General features: G+C 37.2%; 1 protein-coding gene across 2 annotated transcripts in view; it reads right to left on the bottom strand.

The window, feature by feature from the left end:
- Nucleotides 1–3,009: 3,009 nt before the first annotated feature.
- Nucleotides 3,010–27,662, bottom strand: part of ACMSD (aminocarboxymuconate semialdehyde decarboxylase) — a 34,664-nt gene continuing 10,011 nt past the window's right edge. The window contains exons 1-10 of one of the 2 annotated variants that reach the window (XM_014870822.2): nt 25,246–25,437; nt 22,273–22,317; nt 19,524–19,620; nt 15,700–15,749; nt 14,192–14,428; nt 12,008–12,101; nt 10,327–10,422; nt 9,667–9,839; nt 3,379–3,477; nt 3,010–3,170 (exon numbers count right to left, since the gene is read on the bottom strand). In XM_014870822.2, coding sequence (XP_014726308.1) covers nt 3,108–3,170; nt 3,379–3,477; nt 9,667–9,839; nt 10,327–10,422; nt 12,008–12,101; nt 14,192–14,428; nt 15,700–15,749; nt 19,524–19,620; nt 22,273–22,317; nt 25,246–25,302 — 1,011 coding nt within the window. In that variant the 5' untranslated portion in view covers nt 25,303–25,437 and the 3' untranslated portion in view covers nt 3,010–3,107. Of the gene's footprint in view, nt 3,171–3,378; nt 3,478–9,666; nt 9,840–10,326; nt 10,423–12,007; nt 12,102–14,191; nt 14,429–15,699; nt 15,750–19,523; nt 19,621–22,272; nt 22,318–25,245; nt 25,438–27,662 lie in introns of those variants that run through there. The other variant, XM_088168363.1, reaches the window with a different exon arrangement.

Below are 27,662 nucleotides of genomic sequence, written 5' to 3'. Positions count from 1 at the left end.
TCCTCCTCCGGCGCCGCCTCCCGCCGCCTCCATCGCGGCTCTCGCGAGAGCTCCAGGGCCCGCGCGCGCCCTCCGCCATAGAGTCTCGCGGCGGGGCGGCCGCGCGCCGGGCGGGGTCACGTGACCTACAGGGCTTGAAGGGGGGCGGACATGGCGGCCGCGGGGTGGGGATCGTGAGGGGATGGAACCGTGGGGTCATGGTGCTGTGGAGCCTGGAAGGGACCTTCACAGCACCGCCACTGTAACCCCTATAAACCAGCGAACCCCATCGCCCAGTGCCGGGGTTGAACACCTTGAGCACTTCCAGGGGTGCTGACTCCACCACCTCCCTGGAGGACCTACCCCATTGCCTGACCGCCCTATAACTGCGTATCTATTTCATACGATAGTTCAAATATTCAGCCTCGGTCTGGATACCTTTATGGTTAATAAAGTGAAGAATAAAGATAAAAAGTGTTAGAAGTGAGGATTCCTTTTTTAATATAAGCAAATCACAGAATAGCCTGCTTGTAGGAGGACGTGGAAAGGGAGGAAGGAAGTAAAGATTTAGAGTGCAGGAATAGTTCCTAGAAAATTCCTGTCTGCTGGCAATATCAGCCCTGAAACACTTGAGAAATGCGCGAGGAAATTACGGCCCTTGTGTTATTGCAGGTGAGCAGCTCCAGGATGTCAGTGATGTTGTCCTCACTGTGCACTCTGTATTCAGCTATGGATTTTCAGCAGTGCTTTGAGTTTATGGATTCAAGGTTCAAAGGGTGCAAAAAGGTATTTACAGTTCTGATCAGCGTGGATGAAAATGAGAGCTCCAAGTGTTCCGCTCATGATCGGTACATGTGCCATTAGCAGCCTGCAGTGGTTTTGTTCACCTGAAGTTACATCACAATGAGTTCTTTTACAACTTCGGTGCCAATTTTGTACAAGTAATTGTAATCTTAGGACTGGACCCGACAGAATACTGATGAAATATATAGATGCGTAATGCAGCACAGACACGAATTACTTGGCTGATCTTCCCAAATGTGCATCATCTTTAAATCCTCCATGTGCAGAGGAAATTTAACCTCAAAGACTTCTCATGTAATTAGCTGATCTTTGACTTCATATTTTTGTGTCTGTAACAATCAAGGTACAATGTTTTACCTCATTGTTTAAATCACTGTGTAAAGCTTATGGAGTTTGGGTGTTCAACTTAGATTCTTTATTCCTGCAGTAATTGGTGGAGGAGTGTTAAGAATGTTCTCATCTGACTGCAATTAGAATTTTACATTAGCTTTGTTAATGAAATAAAAAGATGGAGGGAAGATTATATATATATATTCCTGTCTTAAAAATCTTAACATATCAAGAATAGGTAGAATATCATTAAATAATGACAGTGCATAATGAATATGATTTATGCAGGGTATGCACATTAATTAACTCCCATGCAGAGTATTGCAATCACCCATTTAGTCATAGGTTCTGGTAATTAAATACTGTTCTTGCTATTGGAGAGGTTCCAGACCTTGGTCCCCAAAGATGTGACATTGCATTTTCACTAACTTAACTGGCTTCATTCATTAAAAAATTGAAGAATTAATCCAACTAAAATATATTGGAGGAATCACAATGTATTTTCCTCTTAAATCCATTTCAACATCTGTGAGAATCATGTATACTGAAGGGAAATATGAGAATGAGATTGCCTTTTGACTTTGAAATTTATTTAAAACAATCTGATTGAAAAATCATGCATGCTGAAAACTCAATGCTTGCATGTGGATATTTAAATAAAAACAGTCAATAAGACGTCTTGTGAACCTAGGACAATAAATATTGTTAAAGTGGTTTACTGGCTCTTGTTTTCCTCTTACATAAAAACTTGATATTCTAAACCTCTGGGCTGCTGACTATTTTTTTTTTTTTTTTTTTTTTTTGTGTGTGTGTGTGTGTGTGTGTGTGTGTGTGTTTGACACTGTAAAGAAGGACAGAGCTTTCTTTGTAGTCCAACAGAGGCTGGGATGAGCAGGAACTGCTGATGTTCAACATCCTTCAGGTTCAGTCTGTGACAGCTATGGCCGCAGCTAAAAAAAACTTTATTTTAAAATACTCTTTTGCCTGGAATGTGCCAAGACTGAACAGAAGAATGGTGACACCACACGTAGCCAGCCAATGTTCCCATGAGAACAAAGACTGTAAGTGCTGATCCACATTTCTCTGACTGGCACAAAGTTCTCTCAGGAGGAGGATGCCTGTGCCCTCACTGGATAATAATGAAAACCTGTTTCAATCAATAGTCTATAAAGCAAATCATCTTTCCATTCCTATAGCAGGACTCAAGCTAAGGAGAGCATTAGCATTTCCACATTTAAAGTTTCCAGCATTATTTTTAGGAAGCATTTTGTAAGGAATAGAACATTAACTCATACTGTTGCCAAACACTTTATGTATTTGCCAGTATTTATTGTGACAGTGACAGTGACACACCAAGTATTACCCACACAAATACATTATTTCTGCACCTACAACCATATTGTTCGGTTGTTTCTGATTAATAAGTTCCCAGTGGTGTAGGTGGCAGCTAAAATGTAAAGTCCCCACACAGACCTTTTCCATCCTGTCACAACATTGACAAAGCACGAGTGCACCTGCAGTGCTGAGCTGAGCGTGGTGTGCTGCATTTTCCACCAGTGGATAAAAGCAAATGTTGCCTTTTACATCAACATCAACATTGTTTAAATTCTGTTTTTATATTCTTTCAAATTCTGTTTGTCTGTTGTAACAAAGACAGAAATGTAGTGGGTACATCACTTTCTCAGCTCTTTCATTCCTGAGAATCGAGTCCTAATAACATGGCATTGATTATATTTCAGAGATTCTTATTACAACTGCAAAAGATGAAATCTTTCCTTTATTATGAAAGCAAGGATTTCAGAATTGTTTAAAAACAGCCTAAATCCTCAGGCAATATCTGTGCATACTCATTTCCAGTACCCTTGCTTTTGTTTTGGAAATAACAGGAGACTGTCAGATAATTGTCAATTTTATTTTTTATGTGTACAATTGCATATGTCAATAGAAATATAAGGATATTATTTCCGAAGTTTAGGTGCTTTGATACTTCATAATTATTCAAATTGTTTTCTGCTAAGACCTAAAAATTCCAAAGCATTTCCAGCCTTGAGTTTATCCTGTAAAAACAAAACACATCGATATGTTTGTGCTTAGCTTGTATTCAACTCAAATGCTTTTTCTTGTGCTTTGAAAAGAACTGCTGCAAAGAGACTGAAGGGCCTCTTCCAGTCTTTGCAGAAATCCGTGTACTACACGGATTTCTCAGTGTTTTATCTCATGTCTCAAACAGAGGGAAAGAAAACCCCTCAAATGTAAAAATCATACCTTCAGTTTATGGTCAAAATCATCCATTGAATCAATCAATTTTCCAGGTTCCAGTTCTCCAAGTGGAAAAGGGTAATCTGTCCCCAAAATAACTTTGTCCTGGTAATAAAAAATAATTGTACATTTTGTGGTAACATTAAACAATAGAGTTACTGTAATATTATTATTAACATGATACAGTATTAGAGTAATACTAACATTATATTTGAAACTAGTACATTTTAATTTTTTCAGATTTTTAATTTCGTTTCAATTAACATTAAGCAATAGGGCACATGCTTTCTGGAATGTATAATGAAGTACAAGAAATTAGATGTATATATTGGACTGATAATTACAAAAGTGAATATGAAGAGCATAACTTCCTCTAGGAAAAGAACAAGCCTTAAAAACAATGACTAAAGAGTTTTTTTGGATGACTTTTATTTGGGAAAAAAATGCAGGTTATTTATTAATAATTTTTGTGGTGTCTAACTGAAGTTATGGTATTTTAATTCTGATAAGCATAAAGTTAAAAATGCAAATCCCAGGCCTGTGCATGAGTGTCTATTGCTTGGGTGAATAAAACAGAACTTGTTATAATGTTTGAACTCTTGTTACCAGAGTTCAATACTGAAATAGGGTGAAGAAAACACCATTCAGTTATTTTTGAAATGGTTTGTTTTTCTTATTTGTCAAATGCTTTTTTTAAAAAAAAATTTTTAGAACACATTTCCTACTCAGACTGATTTTCTGTACTGTGGTGCTGATTTGAAAGGTAACAGCCCCTGCAAGTGGTCTGCATAAACTGCAATGGTTAATCTTGGTTAAGTGTTGCTGTAATTAAATGGCCAATAAAGGATACACAGAATTCTTCCTTCTGAGTTTTGACTTACTCATTCCATGCTCTGCACTGGTGTGTGAAGTATAAAATGAGACTTTTGGATACATTTCTTTAAGACTCTCAGGAAGTTCTCCACCAAACTCAGAAAAGATGCTTGGATTTGCAGTCCTGAATTTGAAATTTTTGGCTGAATGCACCCACACAAATTTAAAATTATCAATGGGTGAGAAGAATGTGTAATAAGAAATACAAAACAATAAAAACTGTCTTCTCTGTGCTATTTTAAAAGGTGTAATAATGACAATAGGGTACTACTGAAAACATGATACAGTATAAAATTACTACAAATACTTAAATTTAAAAAAAATTAACTGGTATTCAGCTTCAGATAACAAAACCTAAATCTCATTTACAAAATTTCATATATTTCTGGAAGTCTGCAGCTTTTTAAAAATGTCACTGTCTTTGGCTGGGACTGGATATTAACTGTGAGTTTGAAAACTGTGAGTTTGTTTCTGAAAGTAAGTCAGTGAGAAGAAAATTCAATAAAAATCTGTGTGCAACATCCCTGTTATCAGAGATGAAAAGAAATGAGCAGATCCTCAATAGGACCATATTGTTCCAGGCTCATTTTCTCTCTGGCATGATATTTCCCTATTTTATCAGCCTTGGAGAGTGCATACTGCCAACTCTCCTGATTTTATCAAAAGTCTGTTTTCCGTTACTCTTCATCTCCTGAAGACAGGAGTATTTGAAAAACCTGAGTCTTCATTAAAAATGTATGTTCTTAAATGTCTCATGGATTTGAAGTTGAAATGATGAATTTTGGACACCTGTTATAATGTTTGAACTCTGTTACCACAGTTCAATACTGAAATAGGGCGAAGAAAACACCATTCGGTTATTTTCTGAAATGGTTTGTTTTTCTTACTTGTCAAATGCTTTTTAAATTTTTTTTAAATCTCCACTAGATGTCACCCAAAAGTCTCTGAAAGAGCCTACACAAACCTTTACCCAAAATCTAAACAGAAGAGACACATTCTATTGTTCTCTCCCATGTTCTGTCCTGTGTTCTAATTTATTATAGAAGAATTAACATAAGATTAACATAGGAAAGTTTATACCCTCTGTCTAATAAATCCAGTTCTGAGCATAGACTATACAAAATAGATTGGGATGTGTGCACTTTGAAGAGCTAAATATATTCATTTATTTATAATATTCGATTAAATACCAAGACGCTTTATTCAGATAAGAAAAACAAATGTCATGTATTTTATAATAAAACATCCCAACTAAAAAACATACCAGGTTTATATGAGAAAGTGGATTTCTAAGTAAAAGAGAAGAAAACATAGAATTTGTCCATCTGTTTACTAGGGAAAGTCATGTAAGGTTTGTATATTCTTGTTTACATCTCCTATATACTAAAACAGAAAGAAATCTCACATCCTTACTGGGATAATATAGTTCTGTTCATCTCTATGTAGATATGTTTTTTCCCTTTATTTGAAAGTATTTCACAGCTAATCATGGGATCTATTCATTAGTAGTAAAGTTAAGAGCTGTAAATCAGTAAGAAAAATGTAGAAGCAGCATTCTTGCTGTGCTCCCAGCGATCTTAGGCTATTTATTTGTACCCTTTGAGCTTCAGTTTTGTCCCCATCTATAAAATGGGGGTTGCAACACCTGTCTTCAGCAACGAGCTTCAGAGGAGTGCTGTGAAGCCTCTGCAGATGAATAATGCTGCTAGCATAAGGGAAGTACTGTTATATTATTCCAAACCGTATCAACAAAGTCAATTTTCCCTAGAAGACTTGGAGGTCGCTTCCTTAATTAGCACATCTCTCCTATTAGAGAGGTACATGGGGCTAATGATTAACCTCAGTGGATGCTGCTACTCAGCACAACTTTTTTTCACAGTAAGAAGGACCCAAATCTGAAAATGAATCTTAAAAAGCTTTAAGCATCCTCTTACATAAGGAAAAATTGTATTTGCCTTGAATTTCTCCTTCTTTCCTAATACCATGATACACCAGAAAAAAAGTCCAGAATGCTACAGTCAGTTCAGCTCCAACTTCTGGCCAGAGAATGCTTTGCCTTTGGATGATGGCTCTGGAGGAATCACCATGGGGAAGTTTTTGCAGAGATGCTCTGAATCATTTAATCCCATGTCAACTCAGTTCTTCACTTTTTACAGCCAGCAATATTGGGAATTTTGTGTTTATTTGCATTCACCTCATGCTACCTCATCACGGGAGGAGCGAAGGACTGCAGCAATTCTGCACTCTTGCAGAATTCTTTCTCACAAATGTGTATTTCTGCTTCCATGCCCAATTAACCTAGACCCCGAACTAAGAAGGGAGGAGGTTAAATGGACACGACTCCTCACAGCTGTCAGTGGATTTTAACATTGATCAGCTCAAGGCCACGCGCTGGTGCCAGGCAGTGGCTGTTCCCCAGGGACCCACGGCCATGTCCAAGCACATCTTCCCTCACACTGATGCCCTTCCTGCACAGCTCTGAGCTGTTCTCCGGAGAGCTGGCCTATTTCAAACCTCCAGCTCACAAAGTTACAGTGTCAGCCTCAAGACTCCATCACATTGTTTTTAGCCCAGCATTTATTAATCTTATATGTGTTACTCTGCCAACACATTCCTGCACTGAAAGTGCTGAGATATTTGGTGTTTCTTTAAGCATTTGACTCATGGAAGGGTGTTATGTGAGAATGTCAACTTTCCTTAGAAAAAAGAGGGAACTTTTTAATCTTTATGGTTATAAAGTAAAGTTTGAAATCGTGATGTGAATGTTTTTGTTTTTAAGGACAAGATGCCTTAGGCTATTGAAAAGAGAAGGAAAGTTCTGAGTGTAAAAAGCATTTATGTTTTTGGTATCTGACTCATGACTTTTCAGTACTGGGATTGCACCTGATGTCACATTGTTTGAGCTCAAAATACTCAGAGGAGAATTAAAGAAGACACCAACATCCTGTGTACTATGCTGGCCAAATTTATTGTGTTAAAACTCTTAATTTTAAAAGTCTGTTGACAAAATAAATAAGACACCAGACAGGCTAACGTGGAGTCACTTTTAGATTATCAAATTACAGTCCATAATCTCTCTCTCCTAAAAACACTAAATTCCAGTTGCAAAGACTAATCACAATTAAGGACCACAGTCTATGTGTATCTTCTTAGGATGAAAAGTAGAGAAGCTAAAATGTGGTGCAAAGACAGCAGCTTTACCACAACAGCAATAGTTTAGAGCAGCCTTGAGATGCAAAGTTGACTCTAAAGCAGAGGTGCCCTGAGACTTGTGTGCTACACAAGCTCAGACAGAAAAAAAACTTCAATTCTTCAGCAATGGATTCAGCATCCTGTTGTACTTTCCCTCCTGCTTTGCTCTTGACATCTACAGTTCAGCTTAACAGATTCCGATGACAAAAAGAATCTATGGTCTCTGCCAGGCTGAGTCACACAGCAGTTAATTTACCAAGGCCTTTCTAACAATGGCAAAACAGTCTCCCAACATTTTAAAGGGGTAAAAAGAAACAAGCAAGTGACCTTTTCTCCTTGCACTGGCAATTTAAATTCAAGAGCTAGACTCATCCTTGTGTGCTAGAACTGCCTGTGGAACAAAAATATACTTAGAATGAACATGGTCTGGATTTGGGGAGATTTCTCAGAAGAGGAGGTAACAGAGGCAAGTGTTGGACTGTTACTCCATAAACCTTTAGGTGTTTTTCAAAATGGACATGGACATCACCACACAGAGTAAAATTTGAAAATCTATTGTTAAAAAGCACCTTAAAACCATTTGCTTACTACTCTAAGCTACAGTTAGATTCAAAAGATAATGCATATCAAAAACTACTGGGCTGTGGACCATGATCTATTTGCTATTTAGAGGTTGGTAACAGAAATGAAAAGAAATCACTATTGTGCAGGAGCCCTAGTGTTTTATTAGTAACCCATCTGGTGTCTAAAACTAATCTCTGGCACAGAGATGGCAAATGTCACCTGAGTTAATACCCACTGACGTTATCAGAACTTTCCAGTACTAACAGCCTATTAGCAGATCTTTTTAAAGTAAATTGACCTGGGTTCTATCTTATTTGTTTCTAATGGAAGTAGGATCCATGGCACATTTTATGGGGCTCCTTCCATAAATCTATTTTTGGTTCAGGGTGGGTTTAACAAAAAAATATTGTCTCTACTCCTTAGAGCTGCTGTGTTACTGTGTTGTACAAGCATACACACCTCACAAAAGTTTCCATACTATTGTTTCAAGCTGTAGTTGTGCTGTCACATGATTGAATTTTCCATGAATCTTCAAATGCAAAGTTTTTCTAAAAGGCACAAGTCCTGCAGGGGAGCTGCAGGCAGAAGTCCAGTCACAAAGCTACAGACATCCTGTCCAGCATGAAGTGAAAACCCACAGATTTTCAAGTGTGATACCTGAGCTCAGAGTACCACAATAAAAAAAGCAATAGTGCTGCATTGCTATTTTTGTGTGGTCTAGGCAAGTCATTTCTGCACCAGTTCTAAGGCAGATTTATTGCAGTAACCTGTTCAGAATATTAGAGAGGAAATTAGGGAATGAACAGATTCTTTTGTGTAGAAAAAACCCAATCAGCTAAAGTGGTGTGTGTGAAGTTTGGTCATACAGGAGGCCCTGATGTCAGCAACAGCCCCATACCATGTGGGCCTAGACACTGATGTACAGGAAACAGGACTGCAGCTGTTGAGACAAGAAAATTCTTGTCAGAGCTTGCATTTCTGATTTGACATCTGGGAGGAATCTGCCTCTGGCTGCAGGGTGAGGTGCAGAGATCAAGGCACAAAGACAGGCATCTTGTTAATTTGCAGTGATCCACTGGAAGCTGGCATGAGGGATGGCATCTTCAATCCCTTCCTGAGCATTTACTAAATGAGAAGGATTATTTTAATGTTTTAAGATTTTCTACCCCATGCTGTACTTCATTTAAATGGTTTGCTAAACTACAAATATTTCTTTACAAACAACTAAAATACTTCTGCAAACTCATAATGATTAACTGTCTCTCTGAGATACTCACAAAAGCTTTCCTTATTACTGATTTTTTTTCTGTCTGTAACTTCCCAAGTGGAAATACAATTTGATTTCTTCAAGCATGCACTTGAATTTGAAAATTAAGCTGTTTGAAAACAAGGCTCCAAATTGAAGCAGTCTTTGCTTGAAGTTCCATCCTGAACAAGCTTAGAGAAGGATGGAACTAAGGGTGACAGTGCACAATTTCCTGGATCAAACCCACCATTTCAATAAATCTGTATGGTAAAAGCATTATCAACATCCAGAAGCCCATCAATTAATTTCACTGCGTGACATTGTCTTCTTCCTGCTTTTTTCTTCTCTTCTCCTTTTGATTTTTCCTGGAAAATTAACTGAAGGATGACTCACCCACTTCTGGAAGCACTAAAACTCACCTCTCCTACTACACTTGTTAGCAGCCTTAGTGCCCCACGGTCGTGGACAAGAGAGTCTGTGTAAAATGAGCCAAGGTATTTTCTTGGATCCACCTTATTATCCATGGCACACAAATCAGGGCGAACGTTGAATCCATGGGAGATTCGACCCACTGTGTATGGAAAAGCTCCACCTGCAAGAAGGAATTTTTAATAACTTATAATAAGCTGAAAATATGTAAGAGAAAAAAGCAACCATATCACCAAAGATTCATAAATTTTCCTGTCAGCTCTTTAGAAAGAAAGTGCTCTGCACCAGTGTTTTTTTATTCCTTTACCTTCATTAGCTTATTTTTCTATTTTTCTCACTTCTTCGCTGCTGTGATGCCCAAATTCCTCCTGCTGCTTCCTCATCCCTTTCCTTAAACCACCTGCTGCCTCCCCTTCCTTTTTGTTTCCCTGAAAGGCTGTTGTACAGTTAAAGGCTGTTGTATCACTTCACACCCTGCAGGCTAGAGAGTGTTCATAAAAGCAGCTGATCTGTCAGACTGTCTTCTTTGGGGTGACAGTGCTCAGCTGGTGGCAGGCTTCACGTGGTGACCCCATTAGTTGAGATACCAGAAAATACAACTGTACCATGCTCAGCCAAAGAACAGGAGTTTCACATGGTACACTACTCACCTCCATGTGCAAAGCAAACTTTCAGCTTAGGGAATTTTTCAAAAATTCCTCCCATAATCATGGAGCAAATTGCCATGGTTGTTTCTGTTGGCATGCCTAAGAAGAGAAACATCTTAATTGTATAAGAGCTTTATGTTTTAAACTTCTTATTTGATTTTCACATGTTATTTTAATTTTCTTCCATTAGCCTTGAGCCAACTGAAAAAGTAATAGTTGCAAGGCAGCTACCAAAGGTCATGCATTATTTCTACTGGAGGGACACAGAGTTGGACTCAAATTAACTGAAATGAAGACTCAGGCCTGGAAGTGAAGATCTTCTGAATTCTAAGTCCAGTTTTTACTCCATACCACTAGAACAGATGATAGACAGGTTGGGTATGTCCTGAAATACCCAGTACAGGCCTGATTCCCATTATCCTTGCTCAAGGATAAGTCTGGAATATGCCAGGATGTCTTCTCACCTCTGCTTGTGGGTTTCTTTTGTGTGGAAAGTGGAGCAGATTCGTTGATGGATATTCCAACACACATTTGGGGTTTAGTTTTGACATGATGCCAGATCCTACAGTTTAGAACTAACCTGTCTCTCATTTTGCTCCTGGCTGAGTTGGTTGCCCAGAGTTAGGAACAGAACAGGAATTTATATTCCTACAACAGGTGTCAGCTTCTGATCACACCCAACATATTTAGAATATCCTGCCATTTTTAAACATCCAACTTCAGACATCCAGCTGGAAATTAGGAATGGAGTTCCTCTAATCTATGGGGGAAGCAACACCTATCCAGCTCAAAGGGTTATGTTTCATTAATATTTACCATATGTTCAGATGCAAAGCCTTATTAGCCTTAGTAGGAAAATATTCTATTTACACTTTGTTAAGTAAATGCAATAATTTTATTTTCTTCTTAAATCTGTATTGTTGAGCCTGCTCTGATTAACAGTAACTGATATTGTTGTAAGATAATGCACTGGTGATTGGGAAAGCAAGATTTCCCAGGCAGAATGTGTATTATATGTGTGTTGTGTATGTTTTTCAGAATTGGTGGCAGTGCAAAACCATGCAAAACAAACCAACACAGAAAAAAATACATGAGGGTAGAATCAGGTCTAAACATTTCTAGGTAGCAGAAAAGCCCTGCTCCTGTTGTTCAATGTTATGATTTACCTATCAAACAGGATAAAAATGGAGACTAGATAATATCCTACACCTACTGAGAGCTTTCAAAGTACATGTTGTTTCAGCTATAGCTGATGTAAAGTCAGATTTATTTCGTCTCTGATCAACCTGTTTCTAACAAATAACTCAAGAAATTCTAGGAAGTAATGTTTGGTTTTGCTTATGCCTTCATTTACTCCTGTTATTTTTGAGGAGCTCATTTCTGAGATTATTCATTTCTTCCTTGTTATCTACTCTTTGTATCTAGGGCAAAAGAGAATACTATATTCTGCTGCTAGTCTGAATAATTTTAATTCTAAACATTTTAAAGAAAAACTAGACAAGCTTAGAAACAAATGCTGCTGAGTTTACACACCAGACTTAATCATAATACTAGATTAAAAAAAAAAGAAAGTTTGACAGAAAAGCAATGTAATTTTCTCTGTACTTGTACCTTACTTGGCAACAATCTCCTGGGCATAATCCAGTTCATAAATGCAGGTTAAGCAAAGTAAATATACACTTACCTATTAGCCAGGGAAACCAATATTTGGACATCCTCCCATCTATCTGCATGTCCCAGGGATGCACAAAGAGACAGCAATTTAATTTCTCAGCAGCCTGCAGCAAAAGGAAAAAGTCTAAATCTTGACTAATTGTAACAAAATGCATCTTAGATTCTAGTCATGCTTTTCAATGACCTGCAAATCTACTAAGCAGTAACACTAGTAATGAAAGTAGGAGAATACAAGTGAGAACTATAAGCAATAGTTGGCTATATTTATTCTTCTGGGCCATATTCTGTAGCCCTCACTCAGTTTCACAGCTCCTCCTGTGACTACAGGACTGGAAGCATAGGTGATAATATCTCTTCAGTGATCCAAGTGCTTCTCAGAACAATGCAATATAAAAGTGCTTTTCCAGCTATGTTTTTCAGCCATGCTGTAGTATAAAACTCAGTTCAAGCAAACATTGTTTAGGTTTCGTTACACGTATGAGAATGAATTCCCATAATGTTTTATAGAATCATTTGAGGATGGTTTTGCAGAGTTGTTCCAGCTGCATTCAGAAATTTTTACTGAGTTGCACTACATTTGTCCCCTTTGGCCTTCTGCCTGGCTTAAAAAAGATATATAAATATTCTTACTCCTTCCAAAGAGTTCAAAATCTGGCTGTATTCTGATCAATAATCCATCTCTATGCAAGTATGGTAATTTTTCCAAAACTACTGACATCTTTGGAAAGGAAAACAGAAGACTAGTAATTTAACTGTGTAATTTAACTGTGTGCTTAAATTTAAATACATAGTCATCAGAGTCATTCATATGCTTAACCAGGATTTAACAGCTTCGTTTTGTCAGATGTATTTCTGGACATGCTCTTGTTGCCAAGGAGATTATCACACATTCAAAAAATTTGGGTTTATTTACCCATACATGCATAAATAAAAGCTGCAACTTTTGGATCGTGGAGAATAATTGCCATCTACATTTGTAAACTAAAAACAGCAATTCAATAACTGGCCTGGTAGTTTGGCAAAGTTCATTATCCAATATGGCTTAATTTCATAATCTGTCTTATCCAGAGATGTTTCTAAAAATGAAAGGGGTTACTTCCTACATGTGTGAAACATAAGCTGAAGGATGTACAGTATAAGAGAGATCCCAGAACTCTCTGGGATAGAGTAGTAGCAGAGGATCTCAGGAACAGAGAGACATGGAGTTACTGGAGAGAGTTCCAAGATGATGAAGGGACTGAGCATCTCTCCTATGGGGAAATGCTGAGAGAACTGGGACTGTTTGGCCCCTAGAAGAGAAGGCTCAGTGGACATCAGGAAACATCAGGTTGCCCAGAGGGATTGTGGAGTTTCCATCCTTGGAGATATTTAAAAACCATGGGAATAGTCCTGGGATCTGGCTGTAGGTGGCTCTGCTGGAGCAGGGTGTTGGTCCAGGTGGCTCCCAGAGGCCCCTCCCAACCGCAGCCACGCTGTGATTCCATAAATGTGGGCATCTCCCAGCAGATTCTGTTACCTGACTCTATATGGCTATGAAAACAAACAGTCCAGGGGCTGCACCAACAGAGCTTTTGAATAAATTGAGCATCCTGCAAAATGACCTCTGTGAATCAATTCCAAGCTGACAACTTTAATAACTTGAGAAAGAGATTCAGAACGGATATTGATTAAACCCCTAATTTAGACAAATGACCACCCTTATCTGCACCTCAGGCTGTTTAAGAAACGTTATCTATTAATTCATTTGATAATAATTTCATTCAGTTTGGAAATTTTGTTTACATAGTTCTGTGTGGTACCTTGATGCTATAGGTATCTCTATAAAAATCTTAGGGAGTTTTATCAATTTTTTCAATAGGGTTGGATACAGTAACTTGAACTCAAATGCAAATAGTGCAGAAATGTTTTCTTTGATACTGCACTTATCCTCACAGATTAAGAAGGCAGATGTACAGCGAGAACTTGTATAATAAAATTAAATTTGTTATTCATTATTATAAAATATGTTTCAGAATATGTTGTATTATTGCCATTACATCCTATAAAGAATTATCATTTACAATTAAAGCTGAGTCTCTCTGATCACTAAGCAGATTAGAAGGCTCAAATGATGACTGAATGTTCTCCAAGATATTTTTAGACAGATTTCCATACCACAGTATTCCCCCAAAGAAGGAAAGCAGCAGCTACTCACAGCATAAATATCGTACAGCTCTGGGGCATTCAGGTCCCACTCGTTGACATGAGATCCTATCTGCACTCCAGGAAACCCAAGTTCATTCACACAGCGATGCATTTCCTTCACAGCCAGCTCTGGAGCTTGCAGAGGTAACGTGCCCAGCCCAACAAACCTCTTGGGGTACTTTTTTACTGTAGCAGCTAAGTCATTGTTTAATATCTGGGCGAGATCTAAAGTGTCCTGAGGTTTGGCCTGGTAAGATATGAAGCAGAACAGTATATTTAAATATAATTCTCAAATGTTATCACCTTTGGAAGTTACTGGATAAATGTCATTGCAAACAACTGATAGTGTTTGAACCCAAATTTGCTTTACAGTTCTGGAAAAGAGTAGGGCGAAATTCTGCCTTCTTTAAAACCTCTGGGTGCAGTTCTGCTTTTTCTCTTGAAAATTGATCAACTGTTGTTGCCTTTGCTGCTCAGGATGAGTGTCATAAATCCCAGGTTGCTGATGCATGTAAGTACCCGGTCTTTTGTGTAAAGCAGTCCCCTGGTTTTGTTTATTCTGATGCAAAAACCTCAGTATATAAATTTATACATAGCAATGAATATTTACTCTCCTATTACTGCAGCTGAAGAAATAAAAATAAGAAATATGAGATGCTGGAGCACATGAATTCTACAGAGAAAGTTGAGTAAACTTCTCTAACATTTAGAAGGAGATAACATCCATAATTCTAATAAGGAAATGCAATATCCATGCAATCAATCTGCTTTTTTTTCTCTCAATACATATTTAATGGAAAATATTCCCTTAGATACCAGAATAAAATTTTGAAGAGATGTTACTAACGAGAAATTGTGAATATCAATGGTATTTCTTATATGTGGGCTTAACACAATGGTTCTTAATGCACAAATCCATTTACATATAAACATCTTGACCTGTACACATTGCTAAGTAGCCACATTCAGAATGTATTTACAGCAGCATTGTGCTGTGATTTATCTCCTCAGCCTGCCTTTATTTCTTTGAAGCATTCAAGATCACCACGTGGGGAACACAGGAACTTAAATTTGCTCCTGAATTTTAAGATTCAAAGCATTCTAGGTTAATGAGTCCCATGCCACATTGAAAAGGAAGTGGGACAAAGCCACAAATACATCCTTTTTTGTTTTCCCTGAGAAAATAGTGACTGATATCTAGCTTTCATAGAATGTGTACATATATGTCTGCCTGCTAACCATGGATTCATGCTGGATATATTTTTTCTCTCCGTTTCCAGATGCCTCCATGAGGTCCCCAGAAGAAATTCAGTTGTTTCATCTTTTCTCACGGTGTGTGCTCCTGTGTGGAGCTGCCAGGACATCGTGCAGACACCTTCTCATGCCTGCACTCCTTTTTTGCCTTTTTGTTTTCACAGCAGAACAATTCTACCGACTATTTCAGTTTGTAGGAAGATGCTTTTGTATTTTAAAAATGTTGCTACATATGAGTTACAAAATATGTTAGTTGGAACCTACCCAGTAGCTGAACATTACAGGAACTGTGGACAGGACTTGGACGGTGACTCCTGAGTAAGAAAAAGCAAATATTAATGCTTCCTTTTTTGCTGTCTGTATTTGATAAAATGTTACAAATAAGAAAGTTCTTTGGTTTGAGAGGCAGAATGTAAAAGATTTAATTATAAGAAAGACTAATTTAGCAGTAACATAGAGATTTTTTTTTTAAATTAAGGATCATGGCAATAAACCTTATAGTGTATCAGCTTATTAGGATTTGGATATTTTTGCTAAGTAGAAAGATAGATAGATAATTTGTGAAATTAGGTTTTTTGATTTTAGAAGTATTTGGTATGCACATGTACAAACAATTAAAAGCAATTTAGTATTACTCTCCCATGAATGAAACTGACATTAAACCAACAGAATACAGTAACTCAAGTTTACTTTGGGGTTAATTTGTCATATATATAAAATAAATAAATGAATTAGCCCAAAGAGAAATAACATTATGTTAACAATGGTTGTTAAACAATGGTTTCCTAAGTGTTTCTAAAGCTGCTTTGTGTTAGGTTTCATTCATCTTGTGTCTGGACTACTGAGGTTGTAAATATAAAATATCTGCCTGTTTTCAGAAATAACTTTGATGTGTTAAAAATAAAAAGAATTAAGTCCATGTTGTTTTGTTTCTGCTCAAACACAAATCTATTTCATAACATTGTGTGTGACAGGTTACAGGAGTGAAAACAACAAACCTGGCAGACAAACAAAATAAACAATAAACAGTAATTAGGAATGCACAAAATAGCTACAAGCAAAACTGTTTTGTTGTTTGTTTGTTTGTTTGTTTGTTAGGTCTGTTTGTAATATTTTTGTGCATATCTTGTCATGCTTTAAAAAATTTAACTTGGTTGTTAGTAATAAAACTACTAGAACAAAAGATGGCAGAAAAAAACTCCAGGAGAATGAACTCTAGGAGAACTCAAAGACAATGACTTGCCAAAACATTTGAATGATTAAAATGATTTCTCCTCCTCCTCAGAAGTGTAAGAAGGAAACAAGAGGAGAAGCTGACTCAGATGACAAGAACTGATTAATATTATGTACAGCAGCAGTGCTTTAAGGGTAAGGATTAGGTCTGCAGAATTACATAAATACTGAATTATCCAAGTTGGATCATCCACCAATATGGATACCTGATTAGTCTGTTCAGAACATTCTCCATGTTTTCCACAATAATCATTGTATCTGCTTTCAATCCATTTTTACATTTCTGAGCAACTTTAACACAAACCTTAAAGGTACATTTCCAAGCTGACTGTTGCTAGACATTAGCTTCAGGAAGAAGAATCAGGACGGAAAAACCTCTATTTTTTTACACTCTTCAGAGGGTTTTAAAAAGGAGAAAATAACAAGGAAAGGCAGTTAGGATGAACTGATATGTTTTCTCAAACAAAATTGTGATGATTTGTGTCACAGAACTGTGATGTTAATTACTTTTACAGCTTGTTTTATTGAGTTACATGGATAGCTTGTTTTATTGAGTGGATCAAGACAGAAGTATGTACATCAATTAAACCTAGGACATATGATTAGGAGAACTAATTGAGTCTCTTTGGTCCACTGGAGACCATTTCTTATTACTGGCAAGATTTCTTGGGCATTGCACAAACAAAGCCTTTCAGCAGCCAAGCTCTAAGTTAACTCCCTGAGTTAAAAATACCTTTCAGTGACTGATTCTAGCTCTGTTCAGCTGGGACACTCCTTGCATCTTTGTCCCAAAATTATGCCATGTTTAGAGGTTAAATTTTTTAGTATAATCTATCTCAGCCTGTGTAAGAGAAAACAGTCTTTGAACTAAGTAGCTACAGCTTTCTAAACCAGAAAGGAATAAATATGGTCCATAGTCTTTATCTTCCACTGAGCAGTAAGGATGAAAGAATGAAAAACACCAAGGCCCATTTTTTCCCCCCCACATAATTAATTAGCTGATGCCTGTATATCTGAAGTGCTGTAATAAAAAGGGAAATTTTTAGGGCACAATTCACCAGATGGTGCTGTAACATACAGGTTTAGATTTTTTTTTTTTTAACCAAGCAAGCACTGTTTAGTTCATGAAGAAACATTGTGATGCTGCTTTCATGACACATTTTCTTTTCTGGAGAGCTGCTGCAAAAATTTGAAGAAACCATCCTCCTGTGTTTTCCCTTTGTCTACAACAAATATATGGGGCAGAACTGTTTTGTAGAAACTTGCCATTAGTGCTGAGGGAAATATCTGAAAGAGAAAGATGCCCAAAGGCTATTTATGATCCACTCTGTAGTTGAGTGATTTGGTAATCCCCAAAATCCCTGAGCTAACTCAGAGAAACATTACAGTCTAGTCAAGGCATGATTCTATGATTCTGTGACAAGGCAGCATATTCCAGAGTTTGCAAAGGCTTTCTGGCATTCCCATTAAATGTCTAATGGTTGGAGTTTCAAATACTGCTTTTCCAGGGTGAAAATGAAGTAGATGAAAATGATCCAAATGATATTTACATAAATTGACCCCTAGCTGGTGAGTTCCTAAGTTTGCCTATGTTATGTATTGCACTAAACCTCCATAAGAAGAAAAACCCAGAGTATCTCCTAACACAGAATCACAGAATAATTTAGGTTGGAAAAGACCTCTAAGATCATTGATTCCAACCATTAATTCAGTGGTGGCCAAGCCCATCACTGAACCATGTCCCCAAGCACCTCATCTACACATCCTTTAAATCCCTCCAGGGATGGGACTCCACCAGGGCTGTCCTAGGGCTTGACAACACTTTTAGTGAAGTAATTTTTCCTATTATCCAATCGAAACATTCCCTGGCCATTTCTTCTCGTTTATTACTCCTTATCTTCGAGAAGAGATCAATTCCCCACTGGCTACAACCTCTTTCATGTGTTTGTCGAGGGTGATAAGACCTGAGAGGAGGAAACAGTAATCATAAAGGTGCTACTTGTACAATATCTGCTCTTTTAAGCAATTCAGGTGTTTGTTCCTTATGAAAAGTTGAAAATATTCAAGTTGTGTCTACTGGGAAACTGATGTAGGAACTATTCAAGCCTCAATCTAAGAAAAAATAATCTTTAGTAACATAATATTTCTCTTACAGGAGTATTTTGGAATTACAGTGTTAATAAGAACTAGCAAAAAAAATTGACCAGCCTAGAAATTCCTTCCCTCATCCTCAGTCTCCCATCTTACCAGCCCTATTACTGACTTGCATGTAACATGACGGAAAATAAATTTGCAAATTTGGCATCTGGTTAAGTTGAGGAAAACTCCCTTTTCTGACAAAGTGTATCAATTCTCTGGGCTCAGAGTCCTCCAGAAGAAACACAGAATGAAGCTGCAACATGGCTAAACCGAAAAAAGGTATTAGAAAAGGAAAAAGACATACAAGAAATTGTATGTGTAAAAAGAATATTTTTAATATTTGGAACAAAAATGAAAATCCTTCATCCTCCTTTATGTGAATCACATTTTAACTGGAATGTATGGTGCCATTTCAAGTCCAGGGTCTGTCATCCTTATTTTGCCAATGAGTTCCTTAGTGCCTTAAATCCTACCAAAACTAACAAATTCTAGTGGGGAATAAATTGCTACTGAGAATGAGGAAAGCTATAGGCACAAGTTCCTTCTGAGTATAAAGCATATCAATTTCCAATTACTTTCAACAGATTTAAACCAAGGAATTATTATCCTAAACCTTGTTTTTGATATTGCAGTTGAGCACTTTCAGATGGACTGTCAGAGAAGTAAGTAGGCAATCGAAATGAAGCACAATGATTTGAATTCCTTCATGGAGGTACCTGACTGGTCCATCTCTTTAATCCGTACTTCTGGATCCCAGCAGTTCTCTTGAATAACTCTAAAAACCTTTCCATCCTTCATCATCTTTGCCTGTCCCTGTGAAATGACATTTTCATATATTATAAATGTGACAAAGTAGTACCTGTTAATTTATAGTCTCTTGAGTATATTGTGCTCCTTACAGAAATTCAGTGGCAAAATTTTGATATTTTTTTCTATTCAGTAGATATTTTTAAACAAAGACTATTTTTAAAGTAGACATGAATAAAACAGTCATTTATAGTTCAGATTTAATTCTTCAGAATAATAAAAAAAATCCCCTTCCTTTTGCAATATACATTCCTCTATATTTATTTGGAAAAGATAACAGGTACCTTAATTCAAATTTATCCTCAAACCAAATTTTGACCTCAAAACAATGCTCTAATTAAATCTGAGCTAAATTTTCCCTTTGGGTATCTATGTATTCTTTTAAAGTCAATAGCATCACAGTGATTCCAGTAACTACAGGAATAATTGTGCAACAGTTAATTTCAGTCCAGTAGTTTCTTATCACCAGTGAAACTGAGACAAAAGGAGACCTATTGTGTTGTCTTCAGATTACGTTTTCTCCTTGGGAAGAAAAAAAAAAAATTGAAGAATTTGGGAAAAAAACTTCCCAAACAAAACTTATACACACTATAAATCCATGACCTGAATTAGTGTAAAACCTTCCTCATATGCCACCAATTTCCAGATTTAGGAAGTTCAACATGTTATCACAGTCATGAAATTTAATACTGTTCCTTTATCAGCATGGACACTTTTAAAACTTCATATTTGTTTGATGTGTGAATTGCTCAAAGAGAGGCACAGTGTCACCACATTAAGCAAATTGTCTGTTACAATTAGGGGTACCCAGCAGCTGCTACAGACACAACAGGATTTCTGTGGGCACAAATGGATGAGATACAATTCACCAACACCTGCAAGCCCTAAGTATTTCTTGGTTATTTTAATCTACTGTGGGGGTAGCTGGAAAGTCCGAAGATCCCTGCTCTGCTCGTGGGGTGGGTAAGTGCAGTCGTGCAGCAGAGGCACTGGGCAGAGAACACACTCCATCTGCAGGTGGAAACTGAAACCCACACAAGAAAACACAGCAACCACTCCTTCAGCTTCCCAGCACACAGGAGCTGAGGGCAAGGCAGGCTTCAGGCCCTTCGAGAAAGGGATTTCTCTCTCTCTCTCCAAAAGCCACTTTATTTTTCCTCATAAAATTGGTCTTATTTAGTATCCTGTCATTTTTTCTAAAGAAAAGAACTTGTTAAATCAGAATATTTATTACTAGTGTGCTCAACCAGGAGGGGTGCTGTCCCCTTCTTCTGAGAACTCAAACTGTTCTTAACCTTGAATTTGTTATTAACTTCATATATCATTCACAAACATACTGTCCTAATGAATATTTTAAAGCCCTCCCCAACAAATCTAAGTATGCTGCCTTGGCAACCTGTCAAGTTACTTGTTAGCTGTATCACAGGTTGTGAAAATTACCTGAAATATTACAACTACACGGTCCTGATCCCCTGGTGAAATACTTCAAGCTCTTGTAAAACTGATTTTCCAACCTCATGGAGAGGTTTACTGTAGCCATGCACTCAAATACATTAAGAAAAGTCTAGTGCATTGATGCAGATTATCCAATAAACAAAAAATATTTGGGGTGTGAGAAAAAGAGCAGAACTGAGCACTTAATCACGTATTAATAGATTATATGGCCTTTACTGTTCCATTCTATTTTATACTTCTCTATCCCATCCTAAAAATTATCTAATATTTAACGTTTTAATTAACATCTGTGGAAATTAAGAGAGAGACATTTAAAAATTAAATCCTGCAGGCGGATTTGGTTCAGCAAACCACATTTAAAATTCTCCCATCACTAAACTACTCAGTCACATTCCAAATTGCACTTTCAAAATATGCACGTAATTATTTTCTTCCAGTTTGACCCTGGTACTTCTTCAGAGAATTCTATGGGAAATCTTTGGGGTCTTTTTTTAATCTTAGGAGTTAACATCCCCAGCTCCACATGTCTGAACAGGATTTTATTTTGCCATGCACTTTTTGTCATGCAAAATTTCCAGCCGGAAGTAGGCCAGATAGAATTCTTGGCAGATCATGTAAGGCCATTATTGACTTGCCACAGAGCTCCTCTGGAAACTATTTTTAGCATAGAATTTTAGCTTCAGACCTGTAGCAAAATCACCAGAAATGTCCAGCCCTTGTCTCCTTCCTGCAGCTGCCAGGTATCCCAAAAGCTTTGGTTCCACAGGTGGCTTTTGTTTATTAAAATATCAGTTCTTTTCCGGTTTGCTTCTCATACAGATGACTGCATTTAACTCAACCCAAAGCTATGTGTAATCTGCTTTAGCCTGACCTCTCTTGTTGAAAAGACTTTCTCAGAGCTATCCATTCCAAGTGCTAAAATGAGATGGTAAAGAAGAATGGATGCTGGTCCCTACAAGAGAGTGTGAGTTTCACCTTTCAGACAAAAGGTTCTGCTGAGGTATATTAGGACTTGGCCTGATACTACTTCATAGGAAATAGACCTCTAGAGAAATCTGTACCAAAGACACAGTCAATCTTATTGCTACTTTGGTACAGATTTCTCTAGAGGTCTATTCTTATTGCTACTTTGCTTCTTAATAGATCTACTCGGAGTTTCTGATGGTGACACAAGATCTGCTATGAGCCCCAAACAGCCCAAACCTTGCAGTGATGATCCAGCTGTACCCATCCACCATATCCATATCTCTGTGGAGGAAAGAAGAGAAAGCCAGTGCTAGTTAGCTCTCTGCAGTAATAATAATAATAAAATCAAAATAAAAGAATAATAATAGTAATAATAATAGCAATTGCAGTTCTTACAAAAATACCTCATTCAGGAGAAACACATACACATGCTCAGCTTAGAGCCAGAGTAGCCTCACTGACTTCAGCAGAAGTGCTGAAGTGGAGCTGGACTGGACTAATGGTGTTAGTAGAGCTAAATTTTAGTTTCCAGTTCAATAACATTTTTAAACAACTGCTTTAAAAATGCTTAAAGTTGCTTACTACACTGAGGTTATAACTGAAATAATTTTCATACAGAAAATATTAAATTAAGCATCTGGCAGTGTGAAAATTGAGCTGACAACTTTCCAATCTGTGATCAGTTAGTTAATCATTAGCACAAAGATGCATTGATTCCACTCTTCAGCTTCCATGATTCAGCAGCAGGAGTGAAGGTCAGCCTCTTGTCTATTAATATTTAAACAGGGAAGAGAAGCTAGAAAGGAGAAGCTTAGATGCTCATTGATTCTTCCAGAGAGATTCAGATTTGTTCATGCAAAAAACGCAAATCCTACATAAGGTGCTGATTTCCTTTTACTTTCATAAAATATCAATTAGAGTGGAATGAACTCTTGAAATCTCTGAGTGAAAACAATGCTCAGAATTCCCATTTCTCCAAAAAAGAAACATTTAAAATGAAACTAAGAGCAGGCATTTGTTTCACTGAAGTGTAAATGATTTGGACACAGTCCTGAATTTCCTGTGATACCACCAGTACTTAATGTCACTGTGAGCTTTCCTAATGGGGCTGTGAAGAGCCAAATCTCCTGACCTCAGCCAGAGATGCAGTCACTGAGGCTGTGTGCTATGTGTAATTATGCAACTATGTAAATTTTATTTAAATTTATACATTTATAGCTTTATATACATACAAAATACTGAAATTTTGGGTAAGATTAATGAGTGACAACTAATGAGAACTTTAAGCGAGATCCATGCTAATTGCAATTGTAAGCTGAGCAGAAAACAAGTACCTGAAATGGATACTGAAGGAGCCCACAGGCAACAGAGAAACTCACTGGTCTGATTTTGAACTTATTATCAACTTATTTTATTCTTTCTTCCCCTCAGCTCTTAATTGTAGGTATTGACAGTCCATATCTGCTTTTTCTGTGATTTTCTATACTTGTGATATTTTCCTAGGCTGTTAAATCAGTATTTTGACAATAGAATTTTCTTAGTTTGAAGGTCCAGTATTTACAAAGCTGGAAACAAGAAAGAGAAGTTTAGCACTAATTAAATCTGTGCATGTTCAGATGCCTTATTGGTTTTCCTTGCATGAAATGGAGAGATCTGTGTTAATGGCTTGAATTTCCAGAGGACTCCAGGGAATTCCCAGCGTTGTTTTCTACTCTGAGCCCATTAATAAACCATTGATTCGCTCAGAACAGAGGAAAAAAACTTAGCAGGTGGAAATTAAATTTTAAAAATTTGGTATTTGCCTCTTTATCTCTGTTTAATAAATGCAATGCTGGCCCACAGTGTTTAACATTAGGGAAGTTAGTCTTGATGTACATCTCTGAACATCAAGGAATTCTTGGGGTCATTTTATCTCCGTGAATTTACTGCCCTTTTAAAGTATTTACAGACAAAACATTTAGTTAAAAAAAAACAAACCACCCATTTAACATCAGAATGAAGGTATTCTATAAGCGTTTTTATGAAGTTATTGCACAAAGACAACAAAATCTGAAAGCAAAAAGTAATCTGTCTTTGCAGTCTGGATATTTAAACTCCTATCCATTTAAGACAGGTATAATTATTCTAAAAATATCTGTATCCTCACCTACATTATCCAGTAGATGTGGTTTTCATCAGGAGCTGTTATTATTATAAATAGAAGGTTCAAATAGATATTTATAAAAACCTTTCTAGCTCAACAAGGAAATAAACATTCCTTTCCAGGAGGTATTGTGCATAATGATGTCATTTTTCACAATTAATGAAGAAATAATGCTATATATGTTTTTAATGCCAGGTTTTCTCATGACTTTTTTTCCTATTATGCTGTTTACATTTCCAAGCTGCTCTCTCTCTAATATTGACTGAAACTGGACTGCTTAAAATCACAGAAATGCAGAGCTAATAGATAAGATACCCTTTCAGATTGATTACATTAAATCCTAAATGACATTTTTCATTCTAAAATACTTTTCACAGGATCATGAAAAATATTGTGAACAAAAAAAAATTATGTTACTGAATGACAACAACAACAGCAATAACAACAACAACAATAATAAGTTAACAGAAATTCACTTATAGCTTCAGTGTTCTGACAACTGAGATTTTGTATTTTAAATACAATACTACTTCTTTCCAGTAACTGAAAAAATAACAGATATTAGTAAAATTATCATCATCAATTAGCTGTTCTTAGAGTGACCCCACTCCCATTGAAGTTAATGATTTCATGCCTGTGGATATAATGATGTGAATGAATTTGTCTTAGTTAACATTAATTTTGTCTAATATTTGATTATTTATTTTATTTAAAACAGAAGTGAATACCATTTAGGAGTGGAACAGAGCAGCTCTATTTTTATCAAGAAAGTGGAATTTATATTATCATCTAAAAATTTTGTGTCTCAAAAAACTCAAGGAAAACTTTATGGATTGCTTCAGAATAAATATAAAGTGGGGAAGAGAGCCCAGTTTTACATCTCCTTCTGACTGGACTCTTGCTTTTCAAAGCAATACAAATATTTTACAGTTGGAAAATAATCCCAAATTAGACAAAAACCTAGAGGTATTTACCACAGAACCCTTCACTCATTTTTCTTTTAAAGACCACATTGATAGAAATGGTTGCTGATAACATAAGGCACTGAATATCTAAACTCTCATTACCTTTTTTAGGTCAGGCCATTCCTTAGGTAGAATGTGGCTATGAATATCAATTTTCATTTTTGAAGAGGAGAAATACTCCTTCAGTGCTAATGTTTTCTGTGTCAGTGCTGCTATCCCTCCTGTCCCTGGGTCACAGGTTGTTCACTTTGGCTGCTCTCCAGATCCACCTGCTGTCCTATCAGGAGAACCAGGTACAGTGGCCAACCAGGGAGCCTAATTCCAGAGGAGTGGCTCTCCAAAAGAACAACCTCGAGCAGAAAGTCCCTGTTAATGCATAAACTGCAGCTGACTGAGGGCAAAGGAAAAATACTTGTTTATATTGGCACTATGAAGGGATTTATTTTACACGGAATCTAAAATGTCGAAAATAATTCAATAAAATCGAGTTAGAATAAATGTATTAAGCACGCTGACTTGAATTTCCTCCTTTCTCCCTCTTAGGTTGTGAAATAATTTGTAGAAGGCATATAATATATCCTTGGCAGAGTCACACATCCTCATCTATTCTCATTTTTTCTCTTGCAGTTTCTTTGAAGTTATATTAAACCCCCTCCAAAATATTGAATTTTAGCCAAATCTATGCTCTGCATTTTATATTCTCCCTCCTCATCATTGGTTCACTCAGGATATTTACACAAGCTACTGCATAATGGTGTTTACAGCCTCTCAAGTTGCCTCAATTATACAGTAATACATAGATGTATTTCAAATATAACAACTTCTGCAGCCTAAGTTAAGCTTAACTGGAGCTATTTCAGATTTCCTGTGAAATTGCATCTCATCTTTTGCCCTTTACTCATTTTAGAATTACACTTTGCTTAAGATACCCTTGCTCTTTATTTGTGCTGTATTTTTGTCTGTAATTTATTCCCTCTGTAGTTTTATTTCAGTATATGTTACTCACACAACGTCCTCTTGTGAGTGTTTGTTAACCATTCCCTGATTGGGTTTTTTAGTGAAAAATGCTGATTTTTTTTCCCAAACCCAAATGCTGTTGTGAATCTTGCAAACTGAAATCAAGGATCTTGAAAAATAAGTGGCCCATTCTGTTTTATCCTTTTTCTGACCTCCCTATTTTATTTGGACTTGAAAAAAAAGAACCCCAGACTCTTATATTTCTCTACTTGTTCACTCATTAAGCAAGTTTGCTTTGGATTTGGTCAGATAACTTTCTTAGGAGTTATTTTTCATGTCAGCTTCTTGTGACAGGGTTGGTTGGTTGGTTGATCTCGTACTTCTCTGCAGCAAGAGGTCACTGAAGACTGAGTGCTCCAAAGAAATGGGAAGCAGCAGTTTTGGGAAAGTATTCCCCAAATAAAGCAAGACAGCCAACAATTTACTTTAACAGATCAAAACTCTGGGATTGAAAATGGCAATTATTTCCATCTCAAAACCAAAATCAATCTCTTCATGACCAGGCTGCCAGGTTAAGCAGTAAATTTACTCTCCTGCTCCCAGATGTGACAGCCATGCTGTGTGATGTGGCACTGCAGTGTCAGCCTGTTGACAGCAGTGTTTCTGCATGGACTACAGCTGACAGAAGAAAGAAGGATTGATTCAGCTCTGGGAGATCTGCATCATGAGTGCATAGATGGGAGGCAAACAAAGTGAGTCCTCCAATGAAGAGATGTATAGAAGACAATTCCTTAAGCATAGAAAGCAGAGTGAAGTGAGGGAGAGGGGCAGGGAGATTTGTCCACCTGAGTAGTCTAAGACACCAAGAGTCTTCAGTCACCAAAGCTGCAGGATTCCATGCAGAGCTCAGCTGGATTTCTTTAACACTGAGCTTAATTTTCCTCAGCTCTAAAAAAAGCCGTGGTTGTTAGTTACTGCTCCCAAGACACAGCTTAGCTTGCAAACACTGTAGTACTCCCACACTGCATTTCATTTGACAAAACACATCATTTGGAAACCACACCAGATGAAGGCAAAGTGTGTATCCATGTCACTTGATTAAAGGGCAGTGAGACATCTGTCTACATCCAACACGATCCATTGGGTCAGCAGCAGAAAGACCCTCACTGGCTAGGAACAAAAAGCTCTTCAGATACCCAGGCACCCAATGTACTCTAAACTGGAAAACATGACTAACAGCTCCTTCAAGGACAATCTAGCTATAAACTATTCAGCCAAGGCTGTTTTCAGATACACACACACAAACCTAGCAGATCTATAGGGTTTTATTTCACTGTAGGGACAAGTACTAAAGTGAAAATGGTGTTAATTGTAGGGCATTAAGTGCTGTTTTCCAAAGCTATTTAGCTGCTTTTCTGAAACAAGTGCAGAATCTGAGATTTGGAGTCTTCAGTATTGAAATTCAGTGTTGTGTTCTGGCCTTTGCTTATCAGGGTTAAAAGTGCTTCCTTGTATCAGTGGGAAAACCCTGACATCTTCGAAAAAGGCTGCATCACCAAACA

The sequence above is a fragment of the Sturnus vulgaris genome, chromosome 7 (assembly GCF_052056855.1).
Source record: "Sturnus vulgaris isolate bStuVul1 chromosome 7, bStuVul1.hap1, whole genome shotgun sequence".
Taxonomy (NCBI): Eukaryota; Metazoa; Chordata; class Aves; order Passeriformes; family Sturnidae; genus Sturnus; species Sturnus vulgaris.
This window is presented reverse-complemented; position numbering and strand designations above follow the sequence as displayed.